This window comes from Leopardus geoffroyi, chromosome B4 (assembly GCF_018350155.1).
Source record: "Leopardus geoffroyi isolate Oge1 chromosome B4, O.geoffroyi_Oge1_pat1.0, whole genome shotgun sequence".
Lineage (NCBI taxonomy): Eukaryota > Metazoa > Chordata > Mammalia > Carnivora > Felidae > Leopardus > Leopardus geoffroyi.
This window is the reverse complement of record NC_059341.1, coordinates 68,591,700-68,617,231: the sequence shown is the minus strand read 5'-3', so window position 1 is coordinate 68,617,231 and position 25,532 is coordinate 68,591,700. Positions and strand designations below refer to the sequence as shown.

Here is a 25,532-nt window from a genome sequence, read left to right as displayed (position 1 = left end):
TTTTCCATTTGAGAATAACTCAGAAGTTTTAGTGTGCCATATAAATATTATTGAATATATAAATGCAATATAAAGTGCAAGTGGGGGATAGGCAAAGAGAGAGAGACAGACAGACAGACAGACAGACAGACAATCACAAATAAGGATCTGCCCTGTCAGCTCAGAGCCCAGTGTGGGGCTCCATGGTATAAACGGTGAGATTAGGACCTGAGGCAAAAATCAAGAGTTGGATGCTTAACTGGCTGAGCCACCCAGGCACCCCCTAAAGTTCTACATTTTAATTATGCATAAAAAATACCTAAGGTTGATATTATACCTAACTCAGTTATCTTTATTTTATACAATATTGTCCTGAGAAGCATTGCCTGAAACCAGTTGCTTAGCTGTGGATGGTATACCTTGTTCTGAATTCAGTTTACCTGCCATGTGCCCAGGACTGGTGGGGGCGAGGTACACTACAGTCGTGCCTGCACTGCCAGCACTGACGGTCACGGGAACGGGAGATCCAATAACACCTGCGAAAAACATAAAATGAGCTTCTCATGTCAAGTATACTTGGATTTTGTTTCCAAAGGGTGGGTGATTTAACTATTCAGTCAGTTCCCACTCCAGAAAATGAAAGTGTGAATCCAGTAACTTTTCGTCCAGAGTTCCCTAAGATTTTGTTCTACTATAATTTCCTCAAAGATTTTGGTTTAGTTTTTACTATTTTGTTGTTGTTATTGCTTTTTTTTTTTTTTACAGTTATGTTCTAGGCATCTTAAATTGGGTCATGCTAAGTCTTCATGTATTTGTCTCAATGAGGTTGCTTTCAAATAAATGGAATCTTAAGCTCTAATCACACTGTCGCTCAGGGATAATAACAATGATGAAATATCATGAAAGAGCTAATTGCTACTTTTACACTTCGAATGCCTAAAAGAGCAAAATACATCATTAGATATACATGTTTTCTCTTATCCTATATATTACTTTTTTAAATTTTGAGCTTGATGTTATTTATTTCTGTTATACTCTACTAATAGTTACTGATAAGGAAAAAAATAAAACTGGAAACCATATTATAGCCAGCCAATATAAACTGGTCAAAAACAAGATAAATTCAGGCTTTTTAAAGAATTTTAAATCAGTGGGAAAAGCTTAATAAATTACTTGTTCGCAACGTTTTGTCAAAAGCAAAACTCTCATATAAATTCTTTGTTAAAAACCCAAAGTTACTAATAATTTTCCCTGTTAGATTTTTTTCACATATAAAACCGGGAATTAATATACTAACCTGTAGTAAAAGGTTCATTCAGAAGAGTTAGAGTTGTCCCTGATAAGAAAAAGAGAAATGATGTAAATTTGTCTGACCTCAAGGGAAAATGCTGGATTGTTAGTTTTCAATATGTAGTAGTTTGTAATATATTTAGCACTGAGAGTTAATAATAAAATTTGATTTCAGTTTTAAAATAATGATATCATGGGGCGCCTGGGTGGCTCAGTTGGTTAAGCGTCCGACTTCGGCTCAGGTCATGATCTCACGGTCTGTGAGTTCGAACCCCGTGTCAGGCTCTGTGCTGACAGCTCAGAGGCTGGAGCCTGCTTCAGATTCTGTGTCTCCCTCTCTCTGACCCTCCCCTGTTCATGCTCTGTCTCTCTCTGTCTCAAAAATAAAAAAAAAAACATCAAAATTAAAGAATGATATCATAATGTACTTTACGATGCATATGTGTATGTGTGAAGGGGCATGGATATGCATGTGTATACTATACACACATATGCTGAATTCCAAATGCAAGGTAAATGCAATAAATGTATATCAATAATGACAAAGTTAATTCTGTGTTAGCAGAAGCTAATGTTGAAGTTAATGACTTCTTTTACTCTATTTCTGGTGGTCAGTGCCTTCCATAGTTGTCTACTGAGTGGCATTTAGTCTATATTTGGAGTAGTGGGAAGAAGAAATATTTTTTAGGATTTGTTTTTTATAATTTTATATAGTAGGTTTATGGAGATAAGTTTGTAGTTACCAGTAAACTCCTGAAGGAAGAGGCCATATTTTTACTTTGCCTTCCCAGTGCCTGCCCCTCCAACCATTCCTGCCAGGAATACATTAGCAGCTTATTAACTGTTTATTGCCAGGGGTGCGGTGTACTCAAAATTAAGCCTTTGTTAATTTCTGGTTTTCATAAATAGCAAAATCAGCTATTTTCTGTATTTTCATCTTAGTCTCTATTGAAAAGCCCTGCAAATCTATTATTTATATGGAAATTCACACTTTACAATATTATAGTATTTTGCAACTTACAAAAGAAGAAGAAAAAGTGTCTCACACAACCTCTCTATTTGATCCTCATTTTTTGTTCAGCCACCATGGCTGCTTTTCAGCATCTCATACCTGTTATTCGCAGTTCCCTGGCCTTGGAACACAGTTCCTTATTCTTCTCCGAGTTAAACCTTCACTGGTCGGTTCTCAACTCGTCTTTTCCTCAGCCTTTCTCCACCTAACTCACCCCCATTTTAAGCACTTCATAGCTCTTGTCATTGATGGAAATTTCCATTTGTATTTGTAATTGCTTGATTGATATCCATCTTTCTCACTAGACTATAGGTTTTATGAACACAGGGATTGTATCGATTTTAACTCATCTTTATATCTCTAATGATAGCAGAGTGCCTAGCACCTAATAGGTGATTGATAAGTATTTGATAATAGAAGGAAAGAAGGAAAAATATTATGCTTATTCTGCATATAAAAAATTGGGCTCAGAAAAGCTATGTGATTTGTACAAGATAGATGCTAGTCAGTGACAACGCTGAGACTAAATCCATGTCATCCAGTACCTAGGACTATAACCCAAATGGCTTTTTATATAATATAAAAATATTACGTATAAAATATCTATGTATAATGAACTACCACTTGTAGTTTTTTTAATTATCCATTCATTATATCAATGGAAATGTTATAAGTTAGACTAGAAATATATAATATCACATCAAATAAATAATAAAATATCCTTTCTTGATTACTTCAAAAATGGATATTATAAATATGTTAACTAGTGTGAGAGAAGGTTTATGTGAGAGTTCTCAAAATTAGTGTCAAGCTTTAGTTGAGAAGAATTTTTATTTTTTATTTATTTATTTTTTTTTTAAATTTTTTTTTTCAACGTTTATTCATTTTTGGGACAGAGAGAGACAGAGCATGAATGGGGGAGGGGCAGAGAGAGAGGGAGACACAGAATCGGAAACAGGCTCCAGGCTCTGAGCCATCATCAGCCCAGAGCCTGATGCGGGGCTCGAACTCACGGACCGCGAGATCGTGACCTGGCTGAAGTCGGACGCCTAACCGACTGCACCACCCAGGCGCCCCGAGAAGAATTTTTAAATCAGTGTCAAGAAGACCACCAACAGACCAATTCAGATCTTATCTTTTCTCATGGATGAACACATTAATTGGACATTGAATTAAAATGCATTGCTGATCTGGATGCAAGGATCACATAGAAAGACTATTGTTCCATGGCCCATAGAGACTATCAAGATTATAATGATGCAGCAGGATACATCGTGATACTTCAAAAGAATATGTTGCAGATTTCATTTCCCAGTATAGATATAACCTTTAGGGAACTGCAGTGATTCCAGTTTGAGCTCTTTCAAATTGAGCACAATAACATTTAATTAAAAGCAGCATTTTCACATGGAACAGAATCAAAATCTTCTCCATGGTTTCCACATTTGAATATTCTCTGATCAAATGGAGTCAAGGGGAACATAGTGGCTCACCATAGATGGTAGAGCACAGACTGCAAATATTTTTAGCGTACGAAGGGGAAAACACATTTATAGGCCTTTCCTCGCGATTGGTATGGCTAACATGGCAACAGGCTCCAAAGTGGATCTCCAGGACCCATCTTAAATCAGGGCCAGAAGATTTATCTAAACTAGTCACAGATTGGAGTACATACCAGTTGGGCTACTATATATAATATAGCAGTTATTTCCCCCCCACAAATAAACTTCAGAAGATATGTCTAAAATTGTTGATATAGTGATAAAAATATGGATAAGTTTTTACTAGCACGAATAGAGAAGAATCTACTTTTCTTCATGGGTTAATGACCAAAACTGATAAAGCATTACTGTTCTCATTAATTTTGGCATCCATAACCACAGCAATTACAGTTAATATTTTCCTTTACTTACAAATGAACACATATGCTTAAAGGACTTGATATTGTGAATTACTATGTATCAGCTGCTTTGTTGCCAAGAGGTAACTGCTCATAATAAGAGCTGCCAAAATATTGACAGCTCTGTGCATTATGAACTAATAATCCACTCCAAAAATTTTCAGAGTGATTGTGTTGATTTATTTTTACCTCATAAGCTTAATTAAAAAATAATTTAATTTACCTTGTTTATTTTCCACCACATAATAGACTGAATAATTAAAATAAAATCTTGCAATTAATTTTCCAGCTACTACTAAGATTTTCTGATTAAAGAATCATTTTAATTTTTATAAAAGTATTATTTTGCCATTTTCCCTGAGTGGATTCCATTTTACTTAATATTAACTTCTGAAAGATAAGCTTAAGGAGTATCCATAATATTTTCCCTAATAAACAACAATTTTGGTACTTCAAAGCTTGCAGATTTTCTAAAATATGATATTTCTGAAAAAAATAACCCAGGTTTTGATCCAGAAAGTAGTTGGGTTTCTGATTATAAAAAATACTAAACTCCTTCGCTAAAATCTAAGTTCATTTACACAATAAATTATTCTTTATAAAAATATTAATAGTAACTGGTCACCTGGGTGGCTCAGTCAGTCGAGTGTCTGACTCTTGGTTTTGGCTCAGGTCAGGAGCTCACGGTTTGTGAGTGAGAGCCCCACATCAGGCTCTGCGCTAACAGTGCAGAGCCTGCTTGGAATTCTCTCTCTCCCTCTCTTTGCCTATCCCCTACTTGCTTTCTCTGTTTCTCTCTCAAAATAAATAAACTTTAAAAAAAAACTTGGTAATAATAGAGTTGATTTTACTGAGTCTTACTGTGTATTATTCTAAGCTGCACCATTACATTTACTCTTTACTCAAGTCCTATAATAAAGATATTATATCCTTCCCACTTAATAAATGAGAAAACTAATGTTCAGAGTGTTTGAAGATTTAAACTAGGGTCATACAGCTAGTAAGTAGAACAGAAGAGATTCAAATTCTTATTTTTCTGCTTCTATTTCCCACTACACTGAGGTGACTCTCTATAATATCCCAATGTAATTATTTTCTTTCTATGATGGATACTATTTTAGAATAAGCTCCTTATGCAAATTAGTAACACTCTAAGATTTTAACTTTTTGAGAAAGTAAAAAAAAATGCATTTTAAGATATCAAATCATTATGTCACAAAACCCGCTTTTTAATTATATGAACCAATATCCCATATGGTCAATGAGCTTTTTTATAGTTTAATAGAAAATTACTACATAAATCATAAATTTTAACACAACTACCAAATTGAAATTGGAATCTGAAATTATATGCAACTATTTCAATAACTAATTTATATTAAATTCAATTTTATTCTCTTTCTTAAATACACAGCAGCATTAGGACTGGAATCTAGAAAAAGATGTCCTGAATTTTAATCCTCTCTGTGCTTGTTATTAGCAGACAACCTTGGACACATAACTTAAACTTCTTGTGCTTCCATTTCCTCATTTGTAAATTGGGGGAAATAATGGCACTTACTTCACAAAGTTTTCTGTATCAAATGAGATAATATGTGTCAAATACTTAGAAAACTGCTCAGTAAATGTTAGCTCTGTGTCAAGATCTGTCAATTTCAACAGGAAAAAAAAACCATAATTGCATAATATTTCTTCTAAAACTAACATACTTATTGGAATGGTTGGCTAGGCATCTCTCAGGATATTTTAACCCTTTGAAAGCATTTACTGTATAGAAAAAAAATAGATATATAATGCATGGAGAAAAGCTTAAGCTTTGCAAATTGCTTCCCTTGTGATTTTAAAGTTTCTTCAATGTTTTTCTAAATTAATTAAAAGTACACTTCACTCCTATGCTATTTAACTCAAAGAAATGTGCAATAGTATAATCATACCATAACCTCTATACAAGATGCTTGAATATAAAATCAAATAAATCATCAATCCCTCTCCTGAGGACCTAGTCACTTCTCTTATCTGGCCTTCCATCCACTTGAGAAATGTCATTTAAATTTATGGAAAGAAACTTTAAAATAATTTGTTTAATCTTTTCAAGTTATAGATTAAAAAATAATAATGGTCAGTAAAAAGTACTTGATTCAGGGAAGTATTTCATCTAGTACTTGATCAAAATTACTTCACCCACTGAACAAGACAATGGCCAACAGCTGCCCTTCTGCCCAGTCTCTTTTAAAAAATAAATCTTGGGACAGATATCATATGTTTTTGCTCATATGTGGATCTTGAGAAACTTAACAGAAGGCCATGGGGGAAGGGAAGGGGGAAAAAAAGTTACAGAGAGGGAGGGAGGCAAACCACAAGAGACTCTTAATTACAGAGAACAAATTGAGGGTGGATGGGGAGGGTGGGGAGAGGGAAAATGGGTGATGGACATTTAGGAGGGCACTTGTTGGGATGAGCACTGGGTGTTGTATGTAAGCCAATTTGACAATAAATTATATTCAAAAAAATAAAATAAATCTTGGGGCGCCTGGGTGGCTCAGTCAGTTAAGTGTCTGACTTTGGCTTACTCAGGTCACGATCTTGCAGTTTGTGAGCTCGAGCCCTGCATCGGGTGCTTTGCTGTCAGTGAGGAGCCTGCTTCAGTTCCTCTGTCTCCCTCTCTCAAAAATAAATGAACACTTAAAAAATCAATCAATCAATCGTGGGGCACCTGGGTGGCTCAGTTGGTTAAGCAACCGACTTTGGCTCAGGTCATGATCTCAGGTCATGAGTTCGAGACCCACATTGGACTCTCAGCTGTCAGTGTGGCACCTGCTTTGGAACCTCTATTTCCCTCTCTCTCTGCCCCTCCTCCACTTGTGTGCAAGCACACGTGCTGTCTCTCAAAAATAAATAAACATTAAAAAAGATAAAAATAAGCCTTACCTATGTGTTCAAGAAATATAGGTTTTTATACCTATAAATTTTATAACTGTAAATTGAAATCTTAAGACAAAGTAGAAAATAAAAGTAGAAAAGCTTTGACTAAATTAAATCAACCCATGAATCACATTGGTTCAATTCAAACATACTAACATATTATCCAAAATGAAACTACACTTAGAACACTGAGACTATAAACCAAAATTCTGGATGAAATGGGTTCCCATATCTAAGAATGAAATCCCTCTACCTACTTCCAAGAGTTCATGAAGAGACAGTACATATTCAAATGATGTGTCTTCCTAGCTCTAATATCTGGAAAATGTTAAACTTATACTTTTAAGTAGCTATTTAAATATTTTAGTTGATGTATACTATATTTAGAAAGTAACAAGAAACTTTGCCAGTGATGATGATGAAACCCTTATTTCAGCACCCGTTTTCTCATCACTGATCAAGCAGTTCACCCCTAGAAAGCTGAAAAACAAATCATTATGTAGCTATGGATTCATCCCGGTTTGTCAAACGCTGTTCAACTTTTATACCATGGACCTCAGTAAAAGAAGTGGAATGTAGCTTTCAAGCCTACAATTTGTAAGGCAACTACTCCACAAAAAGAATGTATTTCTTTTAAAAGTGTTCAAAAGGCAAACACTATAAGCGGTTTTATTTTTACTATATTATGATGCTTATTGGATGAATTTAGAAAAAACAAGTTTAAAAAGGAAACATATGTTAGTATGTCTTAAAATGAAATGTCTTATTCTTACATGGAAAATGAAAAACAACATCACCAGGCTTGGCTTTTTTTATTTTCCTTTTAGAACTTCAAAATAAAATTCCCAGTAAACATATGATTGGTATTTTCTAAGATTGTTCTGATTGACATCCTCACTTCATATAGATTGTTATGATTCCTGAGTTGGGGGTAAATGGACATGTTGTCTCTTATGGTTGTTAAAATTCAGAAACTTCCATTTTATTCTGAATATTTTGTACCCAGTCCAGGAGTCTATAGCACATGCTGAGGTAGACAATTTATGATTGTCCAGTTAATCGAATCCACCAAGATGAATGAGAGGTATGAGCCAAGCCTACCAGTCACAGCTTTTTTGGGGAAACTGAGTAAGTTATTACTTGAGTAACTTCTAAATTCCTCTTGATATAAATGATATAGGCATAGTCTCAGAAAAGATATGGGACAGTGAATGAGAAGCTAAAATTTAAATCAAGTTTTACCACTACCATTCATTTAAGATTGAGATTTAATTAATAACCAAAATTTTGTCTGCCTCAGTTCATCTGGGAAAAAAGCATTTACAGATTTATTCCAGCAACAAGATAAGTTATACATACATTATTAACGAATGCTGAAAATGTCTCAATAATTTGATAACTTGATAAGCAATGTTTTCTGTGTATTGGGATTATTTGACTAAATTTATTTAAAACACATACAATTTGTGGCACAATTGGACAATTTTAACATAAAAGATTGTTTTTGTCTCCTGATTTTAGAATAATGTTGGGGCGACCTTAATGATTTATGTCTTTGAAATGATAATTTCTGATAATAATTTCTGTATTTCATGGATAATAAGGAAAAGAAAAACAATGCTAGTTTCTCTCTGTATCACACCAGAAAATTCCTTTTCTTCTGATCTTTATAACTCTGGAAAAATTATTTAAGCTCTTTGTATCTCATTCCCTGCAAAATGATGAAGACAGAGGGGTCCACAGAATATTACTTAATCAGGCAATTGTTGAGATTTAATGAGATAATGAATGGAAAAGTGTATCTAATACTAGAATACAGTAAACCCTCCTTTAAAGTTGTTATTACCAAAGGAAATAATCATCAAAACTAAAAGGCAACCAATAGAGTGGGAGAAGATATTTGAAAATGACATATCAGATAAAGGGTTAGTATCCAAAATCTATAAAGAACTTATCCAACTCAACACCCAAAAAACAAATAATCCAGTGTAGAAATGGACAAAAGACATGAATAGACACTTCTCCAAAGAAGACATCCAGATGGCCAACCGACACATGAAAAAATGCTCAACATCACTCATCATCAGGGAAATACAAATCAAAACCACAAGGAGATATCACCTCACACCTGTCAGAATGGCTAAGCAACAACAGATATTGGCAAAAGATATTGGAGAAAGAGGATCTCTTTTGCACTGCTGGTGGGAATGCAAACTGGTGCAGCCACTCTGGAAAACAGTATGCAGGTTCCTCAAATATTAAAAATAGATCTACTCTACGACCCAGCAATTGCACTCCTAGGTATTTACCCAAGGAATACAGGTGTGCTCTTTCGAATGGGCACATGCACCCCAACGTTTATAGCAGCACTATCAACAATAGCCAAAGTATGGAAAGAGCCCAAATATCCATCGATGGATGAATGAATAAAGAAGATGTGGAATATACATACAATGGAGTATTACTCAGCAATCAAAATAATGAAATCTTGCCATTTGCAGCTACATGGATGGAACTAGAGGGTATTTTGCTAAGCAAAATTTGTCAAAGAAAGACAAATATCATATGACTTCACTCATATGAGGACTATAAGATACAAAACATATGAACATAAGGGAAGGGAAGCAAAAATGATATAAAAACAGAGAGGGGGACAAAACATAAGAGACCCTTAAATATGGAGAACAAACAGAGGGTTGCTAGAGGGGTTGTGGGAGGGGGGATGGGCTAAATGAATAAGGGGCACTATGGAATCTACTCCTGAAATCATTGCTGCACTATATGCTATCATGGATGTAAATTAAAAAATAAATAAATTGTTTTTAAAAAGTTGTTATTAGCTATATCTTACAAAATAGTACTAAAGTGGCATTTTAGTAAATTATTAATATTATACTTCTGGAACATGAAATACCTGCTAGAAATTCAATGAAATGAAATAAAACACTAGGATTTGGGAAGGCTAAGCATAAATTATATTTAATACCTCATGAATTCTGGGGGGAAAAATCAGCCAGGTAATCTCTCCTATAATTCAACTATACATTAGATTTATGATTTTTTAAATACTATGGTGAACATAATTAATGAAATTTTGTAGTGTTTTAAGGTTAAACATTTTACATCTACAATTTCATCCGTTGCTCACAAAAACTACTTCAGTAATCTATTCATGACCTGCTGTTTTATATAAAAATTTGCTTGCTATAATACAAAGTGTCGACAAAATGAAATTTCCATAATATTATGTTCAAAACTGAATTCTTGGGGATATAAAAACAATGAAAGGAAATACATGTATAAACTAAACAAAAATCAAGCCAGTTTTCATATTTCTGAGTACCTACTGTGATATAAGATGCAGATAACATCTTTACATTGAAATAGTTATCAAAATTGCTTATGACTCATGTACAACTGTACAATGCATCAAATCCATAGTCAAGAGTAGTTCTATTTCTTTAAATGGTCACAATATTCAAAAGTTTTAATAGCTGAACAAATGATTTTAACTAAAAGAGAGCTATATAAAATGAAATTAATCTTCATGGAAACAGAAGTGGGATGAGAATTAGAAGTTTAGTCATTGCAAATGACTGAAATAATACATGGCCAGAAAAATTTTCTGCAGTATAAGAAACAACATAGAAGGACTTTGGGATGAAATTTTTACTATGTCTTGGGAAATACACTTACACTTGTAGAATAGAGAAAAATACTTCTAAAACCTGTTAGTCTTTCCAAGATTTACACTGAGCAAGTCAGTAGTGCTTAGTGTTGCTAATAACATGCAACATGAGAGAGAGTTTGACAAAAATTAAACATGTTAGTTTAGGCATTTTTAATGATATTCCATACTATGATGGGCTGATACTTAAGAAGTATATTTGCCCTTTGAATATAAGAAATATATTAATTACCAAATAAATCAGACACTGCTGATAATTACAAAATACCCAAAATTATAGTTGTAATTCTATATCATGATATAAAATTATAATCCAAAAGTAGTCTTGATTTTGCAGTGTACATTTGCATTTTATAGAAAGAAGATTAGCTGCAATGAATGAATGTATAAACTGTAAGAGTTTCAATACAATAATAGCTAACCAATAGTCTAACCTTCACCAGAAATTCTGTCCCCCCCCCCCCCGCCCTAAAAAAATACCTGAATTATAAATTTGGGACGGGGAAAAAGAAGAGTCAGTCATTTATTCTACAAATATTTAATGAATGATAACTATTACATAGCTTGGAACTAGGTGCATTTGGGAATACAGGTAGGGCAAAACATGGTCTGAGACTTTAAGGATGTAAACTAGACTTATCATGGTGATCATTTTGCAATATATATAAATACCAAGTTGCTATGAGGTACACTGGCAATTAATATAATGGTATGTGTCAATTTTACCTCAAAACATATCATGCATGTAAATATATATCCATTTTTTAATAGAGAAAGTAATAAATAATAGGAGACAGTGAAAGTATTCAGGTGGGGAAGAAAAAGTCCTAAATATAAACAAGTGGGTATATTGATTAAAATAGGCTTTAAGTTAAAAAAAATGTTTAATGTATGTAAAAAAAACCCTGCATTGTCATTTTACAAGTTTTCTGATTCACCCACCTATTGCTTTGCTGCTTGATGTTGTAATCACTGGAATGGAAGCTGCTGAATTAGAGAAAACCATGGAAAATAATTAGTTTTGCACAGAGGGAACATTATGCTTCTGAGAACATCTATGGTCATGTATAAAATGGGTCAACTTGAAATTAATGTTTCAAAGAAATTTAATCATATAGGTGGATAGATGTTAAAGTATAAAATTAAAGCTTTCAAATCCATAGACCACAAGTAAAAGGTCAAGAAAACATCATTTTGCATAACATTTTTTCCAAGGTCTTCCTCTAAAGCATTCTTAAAAACAAACAAAACAAAACAAAAGTCCCCATAAAATGTCATTACAAAGATATAATAGTGCAAAAAGAAGTTTTGTTTTTTGGGTTTTTGTTTTTTTTTTTTTTTGTTTTTTGTTTTTTATAAATGCCCTCTTGATTAAATTGTGGGTGAAGATTATGGCTTACCTGCACCTGAGCTCCTGGTTACCAATGTTATTGCTATACAAAGAAGGAGGCAAATATTTGGAAATGTATGTTAAAATTGTGTTAAAAGACAAAATTAAAAGTATTTATTTAGAGATGTGTTTACATATATGTCTAATGCAAATAAATTATTAAATGTAACAGTTAAATGTATTAATCAGATGTCCACACATTTCAAAACACTTTTTGTAGTCCTTAGGCTATTGCTTTACTACAAATCATTCAATTAACATTGAGATTCTTTGATATTAGTAAAGGATAAGTTGTAAATCATTTTTAAAGACTTTAACATAGAATGCTCTTCAGTAGTAGAATTTTCTTCACTTTCTCCAAACTAGTACGGAGAATGTTCTTTTTAGGATGCATAACCTCTGAATAGGGAAGATGCTCTTCACTAATATTACAACTGGATGTAGACCCTGCTATCTGGCATTTAGGAAATAAATAGAGAATGACAAATTTGAAAAAAGGGCCAAATTGCCGCATTGCAAATTCACTTTGCTGCTGATTTAGAAGCTAAAAGGCAAACTTTTTTTTTTTTTTTTTTTTTTTTACCTGTTTCGGTGCTTAATATGGAGGTAGCTGTTGTAGCTGAAACTGTGTAGGGAAGAAATTATTGAAGAAAAGTAAATTACTTGGACAATTTTACCAGGAAATTTAGTTTAAAAATCACTTACCATAAACTAAGTGAAAATTTCTAAACCTGTGTTCAGAGGTTAAGTGACAAAATAATCTCTCATTTAAATAAAAAAAAATAAATCAACACAAATAATTCTATATATTTATTGTATGCCCCCCCCAAAAGTAATTTTTTCTGTTTTTATCATTTAACCAAAATCTCACAGGAATTTTATAAGGCCTATTTAAGGACCAAGAAATAAAGTTCAGAACCCTCACGTGGGATACCTTAGCTGTAAGTAAGTGATCAATAATAACTAAAAATTTAAATAACATTTTACAGACATTAACACAACTTTAAATATAGTATCAAAATATAAGGCTTCCAATTTACTTCACCATCTCTTCACTGATATCTCTGAATATCGGTCTACAGAAATAAAATTCCCCTTGCATCACACAGAGCAGGAATACGGTTAAGTGCACTGCAGCAACTCTAACTATGCTTATATTGCCAGTAAGTTGCAAGTCCCAAAGCTAAAATTAGACTGCATTCTGTCAGCGCTCTTCCTGAGTGGACGTGACTGAAATGTCCTTGGAGCTTACAGCCGATATAAGAGTTAAGAAAAAGAAAGTAACTTTTTATTTCTATATTTTTAAATTATCTCCCGGTGTAATCATGATTTTAAAATTTTACTCCATGGGAGACCACATTTAACTCATTTTCATTCCACGTGTTCCAATTATTATCTAAAAATGTCAAGCTTTGGATGATGATATTTAACTAATAAGCATACATTACCTAATATATGTTCTAATCATATTCCTAGCTGAATACACTAGAGTAGAATGAAATAACATTTTGACAGATTTTCTAGTAACTGTTCATTCTAATTTGAAATTTTTGTATCAGATTTACCAGCATATTTTTTCCTGGCATAGACTGATGTGAAACTGTAAAGGATTATCCACAAAAAGAAATCAGAGCTACACATTGAAAACCATGATGATTTGGGGCACCTGGATGGTTCAGGTGGTTAAGCGTCAGATTTCAGCTCAGGTCACGATTCATGGTTCACGAGTCCGAGCCCTGTGTCAGGCTCTGTGCTGACAGCTCAGAGCCTGGAGCCTGCTTAGCATTATGTGTCTCCCTCTCTCGCTCTCGCTCTCTCAAAAATAATAAACAATTTAAAACTTTTTTAAAAAAGAAAACCATGATGATTTTACCTGTGAATGTCGAATTTGTAGGAGCAGTTTCTGAAATAAACATAAGTTACTATTATTGAGAAGAATGAAAAAGGGTGAAAAAGTCTAAAATCTCAAATTGCCAATGAATTATTTGTATCTTGTTTATTTTACTCCCTGCAATTTCTAATACAAACCAGGGAGTAGCTCATATATTTTTTTAAAGCTTATTGAGATTCATCTTTAAGATTTGTTGCTCATGAGTGATCCCTCAATTATTTAATTCTATCTTATCTAATCCTGACCTTTCAGCTCCATCCCTTCATGAATCTATTTTGAGTTATGTCTTACTGCCTTAATTCCCAGAGCCTACAGATAGGCAAGGGCTTCCGTGCAGCAGGAGGACTACCTACTTGCTAGTTGTTGGAAATGCCTTGGCAGCACTGGTTTTGAAATGACACAACATGAACAAACACACAGCAATGGAATTGTCCAAACCACTGAGGGGGGAGCAGTTTAAGCCTTAAGTACCTACTCCTTTTGCTGTTGATGATCTGAAAGGATCCCAAACCCTGTACCTTGTCTTCCCTAATTCAATTAGAATAAAATGCAAAGACTCACCACTGCACTCCAACTCTCCTGCGATGCAATAGCTGAAAGTTAAATTAAAAAAAAAAAATGAGGTTGAAATTTTGACTCCTACTGGCATACACCTCCCGAATTTGAAACAAAAAATAGTCTAACCATGAGAATCGAAACAATACTAAATAAGGGAACAATAAATAATCATTTCCCCAAAGGACATTTATTTTTTGGTGTACTGTACCATTATTCCTAATCATTTCACTGCAGTGTTCTTGACACCTAAAAAAATGCTTTGCAGTCAACCTGTACAGTTAGTTCTTACATTTTCAGCTTTAAACCTGACATCTTGGCCATGCTGCTCTTGTAGAGACTTCTCCTGTTTGCTTCCATGTCACTGTCTGAAGCCTGTAAACATGATCTTGCATTTACAGAATTAAAACTTTCTTTTTACCTAAAATTACCAGTGACATTTTCTGTTCCTGTTTTCCTCATTATAAGATTTAACAAGCCATTTGTTGACATATGGATTTACTGAAAATATGAAATAACTAGCATTACGGACAGAAAATTGAACCTAATGCTAGCCTTATCATTTAGAAACAGGAAAGCTAAAAATTATACATGTATACTTAATTTTTTTTATAAATGAAAATGCAAGGAACAGAATTGCTTCTTAGAAAGTTAATAGAGAATGTACCATGTTCTTCCACAGTTATCCTGAATCACTCCACCTGCTGGTATGATATCATTATAGAAGCAGCTGCACTCAGATAAACTGACGCATTTCATGGTGTTCTCATCCAGATAAGGAGCGCTATCTGGGCACTTAGCATAACATCCTGTATGAAAGATGACCCATGGTTCATTTCTGTTTACAGAAATTTGTCACATTGCATTATATATTTGTAAAGTTACTTAAATGCCTACATGAACTGAAGTAGATAATAGCAAAATGACATCATACTCTTAATAAAAACATATAAATTGTACAGGATTTAGATCTTCTTGCAATGGAATATCAACCTAAGAACTGAGAACTTATACATTTTCACTGATTTATTTTTCTAAAATGTTTCCTGAGGTATTTCAAAATAATTTGCAACTTTAATGATGGTATGATGTTGAATGTAATACAACACTTTGATAAATACATATCTTGAAAAGTGAATGCCAATTCTAAATATCTATTTTTTGTAAGGATAGATGAAGATCCAGGTGTCATAATAAAATGAGCTGAAAAGATCCCAGAGACTGGGATCTAACACAGAGGTGACTCTGGGAAGTTACTGCATCTTCTTATTTTCTTGCCACTTCTTCCTTTCCAAGACATGAAATGCTAAGAAGAAAGTGCTGTTGACGTGTGGGATATAGTTAACTGGACTATATAATACATTGCATTCTGAAACTACATTCTCAACAAACTATATTGTCTAATGAAAGGTATAAAAATTGACAATGGGACCGAAGCACTGCATTCTCCCCACTGCTTGTCTGTCTTATTAAACAGATAATATATGTCTAGAGGAAATGTTTCATTTTTTATGTTTATTTTTAAGGATAGAGAGACAGAGAGAGAGCATGAGTGAGGGAAGGACAGAGAGAGAGAGAGAGAGAGAGAGAGACTCATTATCTGAAGCAGGCTCCGGGCTCTGAGCTGTCATCTGAGAGCCCAATGCAGGGCTCCAACCCACAAACCGTGAGATCATGACCTGAGCCGAAGTTGGCCACTCAACCGACTGAGCCACCCAAGGGCCCCTAGAGAAAATGTTTCTTATGTAGAAATATTAATATCATAACAAGTATAAATGCCTATTCGTTAAAGTACAGAATGTGAGGACCGTGGTGGCTCAGTCGGTTAAGCATCTGACTCTTGATTTCAGCTCTGGTCATGATTTCGTGGTTTGCGAGATGGAGCCCTGTGTAAGGCTCTACAGGAACAGTACCAAGCCAGGCTGGGATTCTTTGTCTCCCTCTCTCTCCCCTCACCATCAAAAATAAATAAATAAACATCAAGTAAATGAATGAATGTATAAATAAATAGTAAAATGTAAGATTCTGAATTGGCAGAAATAACATCTTCAGTATTCAAATATCAATATAATTTGCACTACTTCATGGATATTACTAAAATTTACCTTACCTTCTAAAAGTGCAGAAAATTTCTGGCCAATAACTTGATCTTTGCAAGTTTTTGCAGTCACTGTACCACAAGGTTCATAGTGCCAACTGCATTCCCCAGGGGCATTGTAATAATCACAGTAGACAGCTGTAATTTAATTGTATCAAATTACTTCCATCTATTATGTAACAATTTTCACCTTTCCCTTTCCAAAGCATTTTTGAATGATATTAACAAATAAACAGACCTAGCGTATATCATTCTATCTTATCAGGTTCCTTTGGCTTTATCCAAATTTCCAGATAAGCCAAAATAGCTCACAAAAAACGGAGGGGGAGCATATAGGATCAAAACAGCACATTCCTTTGATACTTCACAAAGTTGGTTTGGGGTAGAAAAGTAAACATTAATTTTCCCATTTTAAGGTATTTTAGGTCATAGTCTAGATTCATAGTTTTACTGTTCAAGACTAAATTGCAAAAATAAATCTCTGGGAAAAGGAGGCTCCTTTAATGTGTAAATAACAGTTCCTGAATGAGGTAACTAAAGATTTCAATATAACACTTTGCATGATAAAGAATAAAATGTGGATTCAATGTCAATATTTCTCATCTGTCATATTTTCTCTCGTAATATTTTCCATTAGAAGGGAAAGAGCTGATTTCTACTAAAATTATCACATTCCATATATATCAATATATGTATCAAGACTAGGGCTCTATAAACGTTTTTAAGATAATGTGTAAGGACTTGAACCCAAAGTAGATGAGGTAAATGTTCAAGGATATATGGCTACACCAAGTTAGGTAAACAGTTCATTGTTCATCTAAGTATGAATAAGAGATACTTTCCATCAGTATTTAATTTCTCCCCTGTTATAAGAACTTCAGAAACTCCAACTGAATTTGAGGTACTGTGCCAGGTGCTATACTTTTAAAAATAGGGATTTTTCCCATCATAAACATATTAACATGTTTTGAAAACTTTCTAGGCACAAGAGTATGTATTTTATAGAAAATATGGAAAGAAGATTGATCACCTAACAAAAGAATGCTATCTAATTACCTTTTATAAGAACAACACATGGACCTCACTTACGGCAGAGCTCTGGTTTTCTCCACCTGACACAGACTCCAACCGCACTGCACGCCTCTGCGTACATAGCCACAGCTGTGCAGAATCCCAGGTACTTCCCCTCCATGTCACATGCACAGGCTTCTTCAATGCATGCATCATAGTAGGCATTGGGGTCCACCTAGAGAACACGGCCCATGAGTCTCTGGGAGCAAAGCCTGTGCAGGTCCCTGCTCTCAGAGCCATACTACCTTGCTGTGGCAGTCTCTGAAGGTGCTGTCCCGGATGATCTCACATTTCCGCACAGCCCAGGCCTTACAGTACGGGTTTGAGTCACACGGGAAAGCTTGAGCTACTGTGTCTGAACATTCTTGACTGGTTTTCCAGCTATTTCCAAATTCCAGTGCTCCAGCAGCTACTGATGAATATCGTGTTGTGAAATCATCCTTGAGATCACCATTGTTATTTCCACAAAGACCACATACTTTGCCCTGTAGAGATCCGAAAGGGAAGTTAACAAGTAGGTTGTAGTAGGGATATAGATATATGAAGAGATGAGATCAGAAGGGAAAATTAACAAGTGAGTTGCACTATAGTGGTATACAGAGACAGATATGTAAAGATGTTATGATCATTTATAGTATCATAGATCTACTTTATTTATTTTATTTTATTCTTATTTTGTATTTTATTTTATTTTTGAAGAGAGAGCATATGACAGGGGGAGGGGCACAGGGAGAGGGAGAGACACTCTTAAGCAGGCTCCAACTCAGCATAGAGTCCATGCGGGGCTCGATCTCATGACCATGAGATCATGACCTGAGCCAAAATCAAGAGTCAGACACTCAAGCCACTGATTCGCCCAGGTGCCCCCTCTTTTTTTTAAGTAGGCTCCATACCCAACATGTTGTTTAAACTCAACAACCCTGAAATCAAGAGTTGACATGCTCTGCTGACCGAGTCAGCGAGGTGCCCCCACCATAAATCCATTTTAAATTCCAAATTTTAGAAGGAAATTAAAATCTGTGGATAAGATCCTGGTACTGTTTAACCCAAGATATCCTATATCACAAAATGATCTAGTATCAAATAAGATAAATGCATTAAGAATTATTAAAAAATAATTATATTCACTAGCTTCAAATCATACGTGAGTAGACTCTTAGGCTCTTAGAATTTTTGTTCTAAGAAATATATTTAATTCTATATATTCACCAGCTACCTTAAAATTGTATTATGCAATAATCTCAAGTAACCAAATATGGTTAAACTAGAACGCTTCAGGTTTATTGCATTTAGTTTTCACCAGGTCCTATCATCTTTGATTACATTTCTTATTTCATCATAAGGTTGAACAGTTGTGGAAGGCTTATTCTATGAAAGAAACTACCACTCTCTCACTTTCCACTGATGAATTGTCTCTACTTCTCAGAAACAGAAATTACTTTGTTTCCCCATTAATCACTTATTAGTGATATACATACATTCCAGTGTGGATCCAGTATAACAGAAACTCTTGTATTCTTGTCCCAAATTATGGTTATTCCATTTAAAAATTTCAGAATCAAGTACAGGCCAACAGTATGTACAGAATATGTATTTCCATTGATTTCACATTCCTTACTTTCTGTAGTTTTGGCTGCTGTTACTTTCCCATCATGCAGAACAACATTCTGATCCTATAAATTAAAAGACAGACTTATGATAACATCAGTTTTATTTGGCCACCCATAATCTGAGAGAAAAAATATATAAAGAGAAACAGTACCATACCTGAAAAGCAACTATGATTTTTCTTGAGCATGTAAGCCCATTTTCACAGCATGGGACGCTTTCAGTTAAGAGACGGAATGTGCCATTTTCACGACCACAATAATCCTTTAAAAGTAAATTATCATAATACTTTATAAATATCAGGGATGTGGAACTCAATTACAATATTTGCATCAGACAAAGAATTCTTAGACAGTGATACCTTAAACTCAATAAATTACCATATGCTGTGTTATGGAATGTCCAGAAGACAATAATTTAACTGCATATATGGAGAGGTAGCCCTCCCTGGCTGAATCCAACCTAGTTAATTTGCTTTCACTCGGTCCTTTTGTAATATTTTATAAAAGTTTAGAATTATAACATATTACATAAGTATTTAAATTATATAACATGGCTTATAATCATTGATTTATTTCTAGGCTCTGTACATAACTAGATAAAGTTGTTTATTTCCCCTCACCGATTTTTATGAAATTTGCATAAATATAAAACAATATAAATTTAAAGCATAAAACAATCCAAATTTCAGGAAATTAGATATTACTTAGGAAGCAGCTTAGCAGCATGTAACAAGTGTGAACTCTGGAATCACACAGATCTGGTTTTGAATACGACATTTTCTACTTAGTTCATGTTGCTTAACCTCTCTAAGCCTCAATTTCTTCATCTCCATCATAGGAATAATAATATCAGCCTTTGAGTATTGCAGTGATTAAATGTAATCAATTTGCTTTGGCAAAGAAGCACTCATAAAGTGGTAACTGTCGTTGCTGATAGCGCTGTTGTTAAATATCTAGCATTCATTGAGCACTTAGTATGTGCTCCAATATTTGCCCAAATTTGGTTTCAAGGGAGCTGTTTCCATCCCCATTTTATAGATAAGGAAACGGAGACACAGAGGGATTAAGGAATGTGCCCAAAGTCACACATCAGAGAAAGGGTAGAGCCAAGGTTGAAATCTAGACCTACCGCCTCCCAAGTCAGCATGATACTGTTATTTGTACTGTCTTTGAGAGAGACTTAAGGGGCCATTTGTTTAAATTTCACATTTTGAGAATAAAATTCTCCAGAGAGCATCTGCAGATAAATAATAATTATTAAGTATAGAAGAATAGTGATAAAACACACTAGTAATTACCTCAAGAAATGAATACTGGCAGAGACCATCAAAGCTGTAACTTTTTCCATCAAAAGTTCTAACATGACCTTCCCCATAGATATGGCAGGTGGTTTGACATTCATTGTGTGTACAGCTCCAAGACCCTTTTATGCAAGTACTAAAAGAAAAAAAATGATAGAGTGAGGTAATTATATTATGCCAAGATTCACATTCTCACACTGTTTTTGTAAAGAAGCACAAAACCTTGTTTTATATTGACTTAAATTTGGCAGTTGTCTTCATTATATCATGTTAACCATAGAAAATGCCAAATAAAGGTTCTATTTCATAAAATATAGCCTAGGGAATACAGTCAATAATATTGTAATAACATTGTATGGCAACAGATGGTAACAACACTTATTGTGGTGAGCGCTGCATAATGTATACAATTGTTGAATCACAAGGCTGTACACCTAAAACTAATAAAATATTGTATGTCAACAAAGTTCAATAAAAAATAAAATTATAGTTTCTATTTAAAAAATAGCATTTTAACTATATTTGACCATTATTCTTCAAATATCTCAAAGTATGACTTCTTTCCTATAAAATAAGAGCAGACTATACTTTCTAATATCCAAAACATATGAAATAGTCTTTTATTTTTTAAGGTTTTAATTTAAAGTTGATTTATTTCAAGAGAGACAGAGAAAGAGGCAAAGAGAGAGGGACAAAGAGAGAATTCGAAGCAGACTCTACACTGTCAGCACAGAACCCAAGCAGAACTTGAACCCAGAAAACGCAAGATCATGACCTGAGCCAAAACCAAGAGTTGTCGCTTAACCAACTGAGCCACCCAGGTACCCCTATAGTAATTCTTTATTATGCACCATTTGTTGCAGCCAACCGAGGTAACACTTCCCTGGTCATACTCCTGTCCACCAAAAGAACATGGGCAGTCTTCAGGAAAGACACAGTTTCCTTTAGAATTTCGAACCATGCCAATTGGACAGTAGCACCCACGTTTGCAAGGCAAGTTCTCCTATAGGAACAAATATAAAATATACATCATCAGGTGCTGCTGTAACATGTCACATTATCAGTATCCATTTACCATGCATAAATATATATCAAGTATCCATTTAGAGCCAACATTTGACAAGTCAAAATAACACACAATGAATATGACCTTCGAATTCTTTTTCACTGATGTTTTGGTTGGCTTCTATCCTGACACAATGAAAAGTTTCAAAAAGTTTAACTGCAAAGCCATGTTCCTTACATCAAAACTAGGTATGTTCCGAGTGCTACAGGTACTGTCAACTCTTCTCTGTGCCTTCGGGTCCCTGCAGTCAACAAATTCAGTCCCTCCGGAACAATTCTCTGCAGGATAAAGGAAGTTGTTAATCAAGGGCCTCTTGATGTGCTTGGTTTAACCCAAGTAGATATTTTAAGCTTAAATTATGATTTCAACACTTACGTAGGGTTAAATCAATGGGAGTCTGGCAAAGAAGAATTCCATCCCGACAGACACTGAAAACAGAAGAAACTTATACATTTAAACATCAAACTTCAATGACAACTTCTTAATACACTGTTAGAGAAACTTTTACCCCTTATTCACAAGTTTTATCCAAGTAGATGGATGAGACACACTGCCCAGAAATAACATGCACCCAGTTATAACATGCAGCCTTGTGCATATTATAGGAATATACAAGCAAGGTTCTATGGATATCAGAGAACACATGAAAATGATGGCTGTATCTTGATGGATGAATTAGATTCAACAGATAACTGCTCATAAGATACAAAGCTGTGATGCAGGAAACAACAAGGTATGTTCCAATGACTTGTTTGGATAGAAAGCAGTAAGTAGGATAGGGAGAAGTGGTAAAAGCAAGGCAGGGCCAGATTTTGGATGGTCTTAAATGACGTGCAAGCTTACGTCTATTCTTCAGGCAACTGTCACCATTAAAGCTCCTGAGCAGGTAAGTGGCACAATCAGAATAATGCTTCACGTTAGTCATTATAGAGGTAGTGCAAGAAATATGAGACACAGAGACAGGGCAAAGAGCAGCCAACTTAACCATCATGGTAGTGATGGGGATCTGAAATAGGGAAATGATAAAGGGAACCATAATTTGGAGGCGGTAGCCCAGGTTTCACTAAAAAGGTAATCTACCTACTGATTCCTCAACATCTACAGAGAAAGTATCATGATCAAACCCCAACCAAATGTCTTGTGTGCTGTAGTAGAAAGAGGTTTTTACCTATGCTTTCCTTTTAAATGGCCAAGAAAAATCATCCATTTCTAAATGATAGTTTCATGGAACCAAAGAAAAGAGAGAAGGTGTATCCAAAATTTCTTGGAATGGCTACTTCATTTTTACAGTTACATTGTTAAGAATTGCTACCTCTGCCTATGGAATTAAAGATAAAGATAAATTACTTTGCCCAAAACTGCAGAATCACAATCTCCTTAGCCATTACAAAAAGTCACAATTCTTCAACTTCTCCTACTGCCCAGGAACTTAGTTCAAATTCTTGAGTACAGCCTGGCCACAGTCTACTTTTCCAGCCCAATCCTTTCCAGCCCAACGAGAACCTACATGCGCAATACTTTCAAACATTTCCTATGTTAGTGTGTTCTGTTTACGCTATTGGGAATCTCTCTTCCTACCCCAGTTTTGTCTGGAAAAAGTTTCAAATCCTAGTAAAACTCAAGTGCTAGTCTCCTCTGAAAAGTTCTTCTTATCTGCTCAGGCACTAACTGGCTCTTTCTGCTACCATATTATAGTATACAAACCTTGCAAAAGCAAGCACTCTGCTCATTCTGTGAAACAAAGGCAATGTTCCTTCATCTTTGTAATTCTAGCCCTCAGCACAAGGCCTGGAACATGGCAAATATCTATTTAGTAAGTGTTTGTTGAATGGTGAATGCTGAGAGACAACTAGAAAGCATCGTTTGAATATAAAATCATTTTTGCATCCTCTGTATGTAGGGCATGCTAGAATGTTTTTATATTGGTATTTGAAATCAAACAAAAGTAGAATAAATCAGTTAGAGCCATTATGATGCCGTGAGCACTTCAGGTTAAAGGGTGAAATAACTAATTTTAATAAATACAAATTTTAAAATATGGTAGGTCTAAAGAAGACTTTAGGAGACGTCTATTTCTCTGGAAAGGACAGTCCCCTGATTTCAAAGTCATAACAAGTATATATGCAATTTCCATACCATTTATTGTCATCAATATGGATGAGTTTGCCTGGTTGTATGACCTCGTCATTTAGGTAGCAGTCACACTGAGATTTTGGAACACAAATCTCTTCATTATTATGGTACATTCCATCAGGGCAAGTGCATCCATCAACTGGAACATCTTCTACATCACAGCTCCTATCTCTCTCTGACAATGATCGACAAGAACTATTGCAGGCTTTTACATTGTACTTGAAAACCAGGCCACTTGGGCAAGAGTGATCTGTTGGTATAGGAATAAAAAATATTAAATATGTATGCATCCAGGAAAAGTAGCAATTCTGTTTCATCTTGATGTTTATAGATATTATAGTGAATTATTCACAATTGAGGTTATGAATAGTCAAGAAAAAGTTACTTGCTGTTCACTGGTATTTTTCATTCTTTTTTTATTTGCAGTCAATATTGAGTCCCTACTATATGTTTAAATATTCTGCGGGGGATAAAACCCATAAACAAGATAGGAAATACACTGCTATCATGTGACTTATATTTCTGGGGAAAGGACAATTGTGGCACGTGCTATAAAGAAGCAAGATGGGAAGCTCTAAGTATGTACAACTGGGAACTTGCAGTCCATGTAGAGCATGAAAGCTTCCTAGAGAAAGGTAATTCTATGCCTGGGGAACAGCCTACATCAGAAGACAGGGAGATTCTTTCAAAGAGCAAGAAGAATAGAAGGTATAAGCCCAGACACAAAATCAGTGATTAGAACTTGCAGGGCCCTCTTAGTTTGCTCTTTAGCCTTAGAGCAATGAGAAGCCATTGACTCATTTTAGACTGAAATATCAAATGATCAGGTTAGTTGTTTTTTTTTTAACATTTATTTATTTTTTAAGAGACAGAGAGAGACAGAGCATGAGCAGGGGAGGTTCAGAGAGAGGCAGACACAGAATCTGAAGTAGGCTCCCGGCTCTGAGCTGTCAGCACACAGCCCAACGCAGGCTCAAACTCATGAACCGTGAGATCATGACCTGAGCCGAAGTTGGTCGCTTAACTGACTGAGCCACCCAGGTGCCCCGATCAGGTTAGTTTTAGTTGGTTTTACTTTAAAGATTATCCTGACTTCTTTGTAGAAAAAGTGGATATTAAAGGAAGCAATTGAAATAACCCACAAGAAAAAAAAAGGTTTTTTTTTTTTTTTAAGTAGGTTGGTGGCCATAGAGATGGAGAGATGTATTTGAGAGAAATTTTGGAGGTGAACTTGACAGACCTTTGATGGGAAATGAGCTATGAGGTATTGTGATCTACAAGACATGTATTTCTATAAAGTTTTCTTTTTTTGGGTAAGCCATGTATTTTTCTGAAGTCATATTCAAATACTACAATAAATATGTTAAAAAATGCAAGATTCAACAATATTATAGTTGAACTCCTAATTTAGTTATTTTTATTTCCTTAAAAATGTCACTAATATTTAACACTTCAAAATGTAGTAGGAGTTGGAATATTAAATTTCAGCATATAATAACTGAACAGAAACCCATGTTAATATATAAATATGTATATATTCTGTTCTTATTTAAATCAAGATCAAAGAATCAAGAAGTAAAACTGCATGGATAACTAAAACATATTTAAAAAAAAACAGGAAATCAT

General features: G+C 34.6%; 1 protein-coding gene across 1 annotated transcript in view; it reads right to left on the bottom strand.

Moving 5' to 3' along the window:
• Positions 1 to 25,532, bottom strand: part of MUC19 (mucin 19, oligomeric) — a 100,449-nt gene that overhangs the window by 58,894 nt on the left and 16,023 nt on the right. The window contains exons 14-31 of the mRNA XM_045466469.1: positions 23,910 to 24,156; positions 22,149 to 22,201; positions 21,951 to 22,051; positions 21,559 to 21,710; positions 20,705 to 20,843; positions 19,564 to 19,668; positions 19,275 to 19,469; positions 18,042 to 18,281; positions 17,815 to 17,971; positions 16,738 to 16,863; positions 15,295 to 15,436; positions 14,634 to 14,665; positions 14,055 to 14,084; positions 12,765 to 12,806; positions 12,192 to 12,224; positions 11,734 to 11,778; positions 1,277 to 1,315; positions 420 to 515 (exon numbers count right to left, since the gene is read on the bottom strand). Of these exons, the coding sequence (XP_045322425.1) occupies positions 420 to 515; positions 1,277 to 1,315; positions 11,734 to 11,778; positions 12,192 to 12,224; positions 12,765 to 12,806; positions 14,055 to 14,084; positions 14,634 to 14,665; positions 15,295 to 15,436; positions 16,738 to 16,863; positions 17,815 to 17,971; positions 18,042 to 18,281; positions 19,275 to 19,469; positions 19,564 to 19,668; positions 20,705 to 20,843; positions 21,559 to 21,710; positions 21,951 to 22,051; positions 22,149 to 22,201; positions 23,910 to 24,156 (1,974 nt within the window). The remainder of the gene's footprint in view (positions 1 to 419; positions 516 to 1,276; positions 1,316 to 11,733; positions 11,779 to 12,191; positions 12,225 to 12,764; positions 12,807 to 14,054; positions 14,085 to 14,633; positions 14,666 to 15,294; positions 15,437 to 16,737; positions 16,864 to 17,814; positions 17,972 to 18,041; positions 18,282 to 19,274; positions 19,470 to 19,563; positions 19,669 to 20,704; positions 20,844 to 21,558; positions 21,711 to 21,950; positions 22,052 to 22,148; positions 22,202 to 23,909; positions 24,157 to 25,532) is intronic.